General features: G+C 40.0%; 2 protein-coding genes across 2 annotated transcripts; both read right to left on the reverse strand.

Annotated features, from left to right (window-relative positions):
• Positions 1-721: 721 nt before the first annotated feature.
• LOC115759952 (putative odorant receptor 83c) lies at positions 722-2,275 on the reverse strand. The gene is made up of 3 exons (XM_030701095.1): positions 1,494-2,275; positions 1,002-1,167; positions 722-913 (listed from the first exon to the last, which is right to left on the reverse strand). Exons 1-3 carry the CDS (start codon positions 2,273-2,275, stop codon positions 722-724), a joined length of 1,140 nt encoding a protein of 379 aa, XP_030556955.1.
• A 633-nt stretch (positions 2,276-2,908) lies between these two features.
• LOC115759953 (putative odorant receptor 83c) lies at positions 2,909-4,371 on the reverse strand. Its single transcript, XM_030701096.1, has 4 exons — positions 3,590-4,371; positions 3,224-3,413; positions 3,011-3,166; positions 2,909-2,962 (listed from the first exon to the last, which is right to left on the reverse strand). The coding sequence occupies exons 1-4, from the start codon at positions 4,369-4,371 to the stop codon at positions 2,909-2,911; spliced, it is 1,182 nt and encodes a 393-aa protein (XP_030556956.1).
• Positions 4,372-9,785: the final 5,414 nt, after the last annotated feature.

Here is a 9,785-nt window from a genome sequence, read left to right on the forward strand (position 1 = left end):
TTTGGCTGCAGGACCAAAAGACAGGAGAGAGAACGCAATTTGATTGCAAAGTCAAAGCTCATCAAGAAGCATGCCCCATGCTGGTAAGAAGAATAGAAATGCGTGCATACATTCTAGTGAAAAACTGGCAAAAGTCCCTTCCAAGCCTTGATTAGAGCGACAAGGCACAGTCCAATGTAGTAGTCCATTAGAATGCACTCAAGTGCACTTAAACGCTTCCGAGTGCTTTGCAGCACTGCAAAGGAACAAAAGACCTAGCTCAAGTCGATTACTACTCGACTCATCAAGGCCTTTCCCTAATGCGAGTTGAAACTTTAAATCATTTGAAACTGTTTAAAGGAACTGCATATGTGTTGGTCAGGCAGCATAAGGCACTTCTGACTAAGGAATAGCATGTAAGCATATATTCCACATAAGTTTTGGTAGAAACACTTATTAAAATGCAAACATTTTTGGTAAAGAAGTATATTTTACTTCAAGCCAAAATACCATTAAGAAAGTTAATCGAATCTGACAGTTCAGCTACTCCTTCCTATCTCTTTTATTTTTGGTGCAGCTAATTTTTGTTGAATATCAATAAATGTGTTCCAAAAAAAATTACATTTGTTTGCATAGCATAGGACAAGCTTATTCTATGAAGAGAAGACCTCTATGCCTAGTTGCGATTGCGCATCATCATCATGGATATGCTGTATATGAGCTTTGTGATCTGCAGAGAAATTTAATAAGTTGTGCTGGCTATATCCTGTACACTTGCCTGCAGGGCTGTACGCATGCTCAGTGGCAGAATGCCGATCATTGTCATGGTTTGCGTATTCTGCGCCTCCTTCAGCATCAAGCCAAATAATTTGCGCTGATCCGCTCTTAGTTCCTGCCAGCTTATGCTGCACAGGCTGTCATACACTTGATCGTACTGCAGAATGATTTTAATTAGTTTTTTTTTTTTAATATAAGTGCAATTGGTGATTGGAACTTTCTGCATATTCAGTTTGTGAACCCACAACACAGTAGACCAACATTGAGTAGGTGCTGACAAATAGGTAGATGGTGGATATCATATGGAATCCGTTTAGGCTCACGCAAAAGCAAAGCAGAATCGAAATGGCCGAGGAGAGAACTTGAGCAGCGATCATATTGTGATAGGTATTCTCGACATCGCGACAGTATCTGGAATTATTAGGATTCATAAGACTAGGAAATAAGAAAAGATAAATTAACAAAGTCAAAAAATTAACTTGGCCCTACTTATCTTCGGTTCTGTGCAATATGTACAAGTATAAAAATACTGTGCTTTGAAAATATCTATTTTTATTTCCAAAATTTAGAACCAATTGGATTTTGCTAACTTTAAAAGTAAGTTTCAAAGTTCAATGCTTGTAACAATTGAATATCACGAGTTAGTTAGGAACATTCACTGGGTAAACCGTTAATTGTGCAAAGACTATTTAAGACATAATAAAGAAAAAACACTAAATTAATATGTTAAAACTTACGCGATAAACAACTGATGCCACTTGATTAAATCTAAGAGAAGAGATTGTATTCCATTATCTGCATAGCCACCCACTTGAGCTTCGATTCTCGACTGCTCCTTATGATTCAGTGCATCATTCAGGACATTTGCTTTTATTTGCAAAATATGCGCGAATGTGAGGATCTGGACTAAAGCGAGCAAAACCAGCAAATCGCCCATATAGAAGCCGATTCCACCCACAACGGACACTATCATTTGCTGCAAGTATGTGAGCGTGTAGCCAAAGTTATTCTCCAACGACAGACCAGGAATCTCGTACTGAATGACTGTGACACGAGTGCCATTGTAGACTAGAAATAGCAAGGGCACCGCGAGCATCACCAAAAATGATACAACGTAACCAATGCGTATTATGCGTCGTATTTTCAGAATCCGATCAACGCCAAAGTTGAGAGCAGCACAATAATCCGCACCGCGACTCTCATAGTCTGCAAAGATTTCAATGGTGTAGTTCAACATTTTCCTCATAAGCAAATGATTCTGTATTAAAGTGAGCAGCTCGATGCTCCCATTGATGAGACCACCCAACATGATGCTGGCCCTTAGTCCATCCATCCAATGCTGCTGCGTCTCCCTGAATGTCCAATAGACGCCAAATATCAGATAGCTTACAGGCGCAAACATTGTGATCCAGGTGCGAAAGACGAACCTAAGCTTTGGCGCCAGCAGATCCAATCCTAGCTGCTTCGCGCAGTAGTTTATGTGCACGACGAGTTCGTGAATACGCACCGAAGGCCTCATGTTGACTGTTTATTTGTTAAGCTCGAGCAGGTGCCTTTTATAGACCACATTGCTAGTTGCTGCGTTTTGCTTGTGATAATTATTTAATTTTGTAATTTTGTAATTATTGCAAATATGTGCAGCTGAAATAAGTTCCCATGTGCCAAGGATACGGGACAGTATGGAAATTTATTCAAGCGCAATCTGAATACAAAGGATGGGAAGGGCCACAACCTGAATCGATAATGTCCAACTTCAGAATATTCAAAAACCACATAATAATTTGATTAAACCTTTTGTAACTTATCATGAGTTTACAGCAGAAACATGTAAGATTGACATAAATTGATGGGGAAGCGAAAGAACATGAACAAGAAAAAGTACTTGAATTAGTATTATTATAATAATATTAGCTCAAAGCTTTGAAGTTTTAGCTTCTTCGAATTTAGTTAATTCTCTTATTGAAAGAATCGTTGCAGGTCTGTAAGGTTAAGTTAGAGGCAAATTTAATTCTGTCAGCCTTGGCTGCAAGCTGTTTCTGGCATTGGTGCAACTAATTATCTAATCATTGATAAATGTGAACAATATCAAGCACATTAACATATTTTAAATAGTATAGAACAAGCTGCTGCTATTAAGAGAAGATCTCTCCGCCTAGTTGCGATTCCGCATCATCATCATGGATATGCTGTATATGAGCTTTGTGATCTGCAAAGAAGTTTGATAAGTTGTGCTGGCTATACCCTGTACACTTGCCTGCAGGGCTGTACGCATGCTCAGTGGCAGAATGCCGATCATTGTCATGGTTTGCGTATTCTGCGCCTCCTTCAGCATCAAGCCAAATAATTTGCGCTGATCCGCTCTTAGTTCCTGCCAGCTTATGCTGCACAGGCTGTCATACACTTGATCGTACTGCAGAATGATTTTAATTAGAATTTGTAATAAACACGATTGGTAATTGGAACTGACAGCATATTCAATTTGTGAGCCCACAATACAGTAGACCAACATTGAGTAGGCGCTAATGAATAAGTAGATGGTTGATATTAAATGAAAACCGTTCAGATTCACGCAAAAGCAAAGTAGAATCGAGATAGCAGAGGAGAGAACTTGAGCGGCAATCATATTGTGATAGATATTCTCGATATCCCGACAGTAACTGGAATTGAGAGTGAGATTCATAAAACTAGGCTAGAAAATTACAAATGATATTGAATAATACAAAATAATAATTAAATAATAATAATTATAATAAATTATTTAAAGGATAACACGATAGGCATACAAAAAGAGGGTAATTTAATGGATACATTTATCAATCGCAATGCGACTTACTCGGTAAACAACTGATGCCACTGGATTAAATCTAAGAGAAGAGATTGTATTCCATTATCAGCATAGCCACCCACTTGAGCTTCAAATCTCGAGTGCTCCTTACGATTCAGTGCATCATTCAGGACATTTGCTTTTATTTGCAAAATGTGCGCGAACGTGAGAATCTGAACTAAGGCGAGCAGTACTAACAAATCGGCCGTGTAGAAGCCAAGACCACCCACAACAGCCACAATCATATGCTGCAAATATGTGAGCGTGTATCCAACATTATTCTCTAGCAGTAGACCAGGAATCTCGTACTGCATGACTGTGACGCGTGTGCCATCGTATAAGAGTAACGCCCAGGGCACCGCAAGCATCACGAAAAATGATACAAAGTAACCAATGCGTATGATGCGTCTTATTTTCAGCATCCGATCAACGCCAAAGTTGAGAGCAGCACAATATTCCGCACCGCGACTCTCATAGTCTGCAAAGATTTCAATGGTGTAGTTCATCATATTCCTCATAGCCGAATGATTCTGTATGACAGAAAGCAGCTCAGTGCTCCCATTGATTAGACCCCCCAACATGATGCTGGCTTTCAGACCATCCATCCAATGCTGTTGGGTCTGGCGGAACGCCCAGGAGACACCAAATATCACATAGCTCACAGGTGCAGACATTGTGATCCAGGTGCGAAAGACGAACCTCAGCCTTGGCGCCAGCAGATCCAATCCCAGTTGCTTCGCGTAGTAGTTGATGTTTGCGACCAGCTCGTGGATACGCACCGAAGGTCTCATGTTGACTGTTTGTTTGTTGTGCTCTAGCTATAGGATTTCTTGCTTGTCATAATTATATAATGTTGTAATTGCTTTCTAATTGTTGCAAATATGTGCAGTTTAAGTTTGTTCCCATGTGCCACGGCTATGGAAAGTGCACGCAATCTCAGAACGGGGGAAGGGAAAAGAGACTTATGCAAGATTGATAATGCGCATTATAGGGACATTAGAAGTCTGTAGTAACAGTTGTGGGCGTATTAAAGTAAGGATTACAAAATATTGCATAGGTACTGAGAACTGATTACTGCATATGCTAGAAGAGAATATCAGGTTTATTGAAATCAAAAGTGAAATATTTGATATTTTACTACCTTAACATACATTAAAGGACTGAATAATCAACCTTCAAGCCGAAAGCTTAGAATCTAAGAAACTGTACATATATATGTATATATACTATATGAGTATCTATTGGAGTGGTAAAGTGGTTGAGAAATGGAAATAATGAATTGTTACCATCTATAGAGTAGTTCGAACACAATCTGAGTTGCAAGTAATGTTGCTCTAAGGAATTAATCGCAATTGCTGCATGGGGCGCAATTCTGTTGCTTCTGCTGCTTTAATCGCATAAAACGCAATCTTTGGCTCGTTTTTCATAGCCGTCACTGATTTATGCCTTTAAAATGGCCATTAAACTGTTACAACCATTAAAATGCAAGCTGTGCAACTAGTTGCATGCAACAACAAACCATGCAACAATGTTAACGTCTGTGCCGAGCGAAATAGCTGGGTTTTTTGCCAGTCACCTGGGCTCAATTTTTGGCTTGCTTCTAATTAAATTTAAAAGCGTTTTATAGCCAACAGCACAAAGGTTAAATTTATTTGTTAAGTTTTATATTTTACTTTTGCCTAACCAAAGTTTTGGTTTCGAAGAACTTGCAACGCATTAAATGGCAGCTAAAGCTTGTGGGCCTTCGGTTGATGGCATTTTGTTGCTCTACATTTTTATTTTTTGCCTGAAGCACGTCAGGACATTCGTTTTTATGGTCAAGCTGTCAAGTGTGTGTGTGTCTGTGTGTGTGCGAAATGTTGATTGTACTGTGCTCGTTGGGCTGTCCCTGAGCGGCAGACGCTAAGTCGCAACTAACGAGGCCATCAACAGGATGCGGCACCAGCTCAAAAGCCGATTGCAGCCTGCTATGTGATTAGAGATAGAGATTGTGAGAAATGCGAAAGAGTAGGAGATAAAAGCGAGGGCTGCTTCCACTAGAGCTACAGCCCTGCCTTTAACTGTAATTGCCTCAGTCGTGGCACAGTTGGGTGTACAAATTAGGCTTAAATGCCAGAGAAGGCACACATCTCTTTTTTTCACTCTCGCTCTCTCTCTCTCTCTCTGCCGCCTATAACAGACAGATTTTGGAGTCCAATTGGATTTAGCACAAAGGGTTTTTGGATGCAATATCGTGTGCTAAACAGATAAGCGGCTGGAACTAAAGCGAAATAAACGGGAGCTTTTCGAAGTGGACTATAGTGTAGAGTTTCTGAGTGAATTTCATTCATTGCGGTTTGTTGCTTATGGAACCTTCATTGAGAAGAGAAACATCTTTACTTAATTTAGTCTAAAGTACACTGAAAAAAAGAAGAAAATGAAAATGTGAACTCAAAGTGAAAAGAGCATATTGATGTTGTTTAATGTCCGGCTGTCTGTCCGGCTGTTCTATCTTGTCTATCATAATGAATTCATTATGAATTGTTATGTAGATATGTAGATGTAGACATAGAAAGTGCAGACGAGTTACAAAAAAATGTCATTCTTTATTTAAAACAAATAGTTTTCCTTTCTTAGTCTGATTTAGTTGACGGTATCAACATCCTTCAATTTTTCAGGATCAAAGAAATAATGAAGCAAATATTTTGATTTAGCAATTGGTGCCCAACACATAGGGACATCAGCTTGAACCTGAAACTTCATCCCCCAAATCTACAGGCTGGATTAAATTTTCAAAAGAAAATGTGAAAGCCATCCCAAATGAATTTTTATAAAGATTCGTTTGATGAGCGAATAATTATACATTTCAATTTTAGGTGCAATCTAATCCAATCTACAGTTGACCATCATACTGTCAGTTTAAACAGTCTTAAATATAGAGATTTCTGGAGATACAAGACAAATTAATAAAAGCTATAATTTCCTGTAGAATGTTTTAAATATTTTTGTTATAGATAAAGATTAATGAATAATTTTTCCTATTATTATGTTTTTAGGAACCAACTTGTAAAGAATGTTATGTAGTTATTTTAAATATTCAGGACACGCTCATAAACAATCGTTTAATGGCCAGCAGCTGTTGCCTCTTATCCATGCAGAAAGCCATAATCTTAAAGTGTACGGCACGAAGCTTGTTAGGGCCAACGATACCATGTAATCAGTGGACTGTAAGGAAGCTTATCAGCGGGTTATCCAATCGATAAACGATTTTTGATTCAATAATGATTAAAGTGATATTTAAATTGGCTTCTTATTAAAAGATTCAAAATGAAAACGTGACAGCAAGAGTCATTAGATAAATGGCTTAAATGCTGTGGCTCACATTCTGCAAAGTAATGGGTATCCCTTAGTCGAGTTGTATGCTGTGTGTCTTGAGCTTGTCTGTTGTCTGTGGCTGATCATAAAATTAGCATTTTATGCAACGCATACTCGCAGACATACAATTAGGTACAGAAAGAGGAGCAGGTCCAGTGACTGGACAGTCTCGTTCATTTTTGTTTATTTAGAGATGGAGCAAGGCGAGCCGCTGTAAAATGGCGCACATAAAGTGAACTTTAATGACTAGGTATGTTGGCTGATAGTTGGGGAATGTGCTCACATTTACATGCACATTAAATGACCAGACAGACAGGTGCTGGCATGGGGTGTGCCCGGTCGGGTAGCTGCTGGGTCGATATGTTTCGGCTGCCAGCGGTCATTACTTGGTAAGCGTTCAAGTCGCCAGGGCCGTTGAATTCAAATGGCCAGCATCTACGAAACACTTGGTGTATCGTTAAGAGCGGCGATGAAACTCAGCTGGGCCGTGTGCAGCAGCCAGCAGGCAACCCCCTCCCGCTCCTGGCACGCCCCTCGCAGCCATCCGCAGCCAATGAATAAACGGAAGCTGTGCGACCATTGCGCTGTTGGTTACGGCTACGTTTACGTTTACGGCTTTGTTTGCTGCCAAATGGCGATGCTGACCATTGGCTGCAATTAAACTCACACGCCCAATACACACACACACACAAGCACACACACATTTACAACTGGTGCAACTGGCGTGTTAATTGAGGTAAATTACGTCATTTTTTATTGTTGCTTTGCTTGTTTTTTGTCTCCGCCTGCGCCAGGCAAAAAGGTTTATGTGAAAATTTATTTGTTTAATTGCATTTTTTCCAGCCCGCCAAAAAAGTATGCTATAAAAATTGTTCTGCCCCGGCATAAGCCGTAAATTTATTTTGTTCTGTCTTTTTCCTGGGCCCTGCACTTAATGAAATTTGTAAAATATACGACGCGTATCTGCACTGCTGCATTACTAATTTATTGGCGAGAAACAATTCGAAATACCCTGTATATGCCTTTTACTAGATTTGAGCGCCCATGTATTTAAGCAGCGACAACAAATTCTGAATTTATTTTGGAAGAACTGCACTTTCAGCTATATATTTCCTAAAATCTGTGAATGGACTTGGTTTGAGTAAAGCTTTGAAGCAGTGCTGGAAAACATTCTTCATCAGCCGAGTCACAGTCAAATCCAAAGTCATTCATTTTGTTTGATTTCGATTTTCGTTAGAATCGCAAGTCGAAGCCGCAGCATCATTTTTGCTTTCATAAGTTTATGCAGTCACAATCGCGCTGTCACTCAAAGTCGAGTGCTTTGCTCTTTCGGAAGCAGCAGCAGCAATAGTTCACTTATAGTTCAGAGATAAGCAAGAGCTTTTCAATAGGAATATCTTAAAATTAAGTCAAATTTAAGCATGAGCCTTAGACCTAAGGTTAGCTCACAGAAGCCTCGACTAACACTTACTTCTCCATTGTATATTATATTCCCCTAAATTGAACTCTGCGTGGAAAGGTTTTTCTTGCTTAAAGCCATAACCTTAAGTCATAGACACTGCATTATACCAGACATATGTATTCAGTCTAAAGGGTGTGTGTGCGTGTGTGTGTGTGTGTGTGTGTGAATTGTTGTTGCAGAACTTTAGTGTTTGTCTGCGTTTCTGTTTTGTGTTTTGTTGTTTTGTTTTTCTGCTATGTAGCTGCAGCTGCTTCTTCCTTTGTTTTTGCTCGCCCCTGCTTGCGTCTTACGTTTTGCCAGCTTCCGTTTCCGTCTGACTCCACTCTGTCTCCATTGTGTGTGTGTGTGTGTGTGTTGCCTTCCTGTTTGCGCCTGGAGCCGTCCCTGAACGCTTGCTTCATATTTCAACCGCTTTCGTTTACTTTATAAAATTGTAAAATATTATACAAATAAATAGAAATTATATTGTGTGCAGCCCGGCAAGGCAGCTACTTAGACAACGCCCCGCAGGCCCCGTTGCCAAAGTTTTCAGCGCCTTTAATTTCTGGCCCCCAGGATCATTTTTAGCCACAAGTCACATTAAAGTCGAAAACTGTGACAGCAAAAATGTTGGCTATCTTTTGGCTTGTTTTTCGGTCGCGACGAGTTTTTCATTGCACTTTAGGTTGGTTTTGTTGTTGTTGTTGTTTTAGTTGATGATGCTGCGCTGACATTGGCTGCTTTACGGAAGGGGAGTTGTGGTGGTGCATGGAGCCCGAACTAGCACCAGCAACTGGCAGCAGCTTGAAAGTTCCATATTTTTTTTTTTTTTTGGGTTTCTCAGCATTCTTTTGAGCGCCTGCTGATGACGTTTTGTCATGTTATTCTTGCAGCTCACTCTAGAGAGCTGTGGACCCATAGCTCTATCTCGCTCTCTTTCTCTATCTCTCTCCATCTCACTCTCTGCTTATTCTCAGCAGTCTAATATCAACACTTTTGTGCTTCGTAATTACTTTGAAATTAGTTTGCGTCACAAACTTTGCACATTATGCGCATCCTTATGCCTGGCCCCGAGCATTGCACACACACACACACACACACACACACACACACACACACACACACACACACACACACACACACACACATACACAAGCCACACTTGGCTGCCTTAACGTTAAAGTTGCCATTAGTGTTCTTGTATGTATTTTGCTTTTCCCGCGAACGCTCTCTCTCTCCCTCTTTCTCTCTTTCACTTTGGCAATTCTCTAGTTTTCTCCCTTTATCTGTCTGCATCTACTCTCTCGCTTTCTCTCTCACCCTCTCTCACTTCCCGCTGCAGTTTCCTCTTCTCAAGCTGCTTTTTGCTGTTTTGACGTTGTTTTCAGAACTTGTTTGTTATTTCATTAA

Source organism: Drosophila novamexicana, unplaced genomic scaffold, assembly GCF_003285875.2.
Source record: "Drosophila novamexicana strain 15010-1031.04,08,12 unplaced genomic scaffold, DnovRS2.1 tig00000387-arrow-pilon, whole genome shotgun sequence".
NCBI lineage: Eukaryota > Metazoa > Arthropoda > Insecta > Diptera > Drosophilidae > Drosophila > Drosophila novamexicana.

Excerpts from the sequence above, each read along its gene's own strand:
- LOC115759952 (XM_030701095.1), bottom strand. The coding sequence starts at position 2,275 with ATGAGGCCTTCGGTGCGTATTCACGAACTCGTCGTGCACATAAACTAC. Across the intron at positions 1,168-1,493 it reads TGGCATCAGTTGTTTATCGC|ATACTGTCGCGATGTCGAGA; the intron begins GTAAGTTTTAAC and ends TAATAATTCCAG. Across the intron at positions 914-1,001 it reads CAATGTTGGTCTACTGTGTT|TACGATCAAGTGTATGACAG; the intron begins GTGGGTTCACAA and ends ATCATTCTGCAG.
- LOC115759953 (XM_030701096.1), bottom strand. The coding sequence starts at position 4,371 with ATGAGACCTTCGGTGCGTATCCACGAGCTGGTCGCAAACATCAACTAC. Across the intron at positions 3,414-3,589 it reads TGGCATCAGTTGTTTACCGA|TTACTGTCGGGATATCGAGA; the intron begins GTAAGTCGCATT and ends TCTCAATTCCAG. Across the intron at positions 3,167-3,223 it reads GCTCACAAATTGAATATGCT|TACGATCAAGTGTATGACAG; the intron begins GTCAGTTCCAAT and ends ATCATTCTGCAG.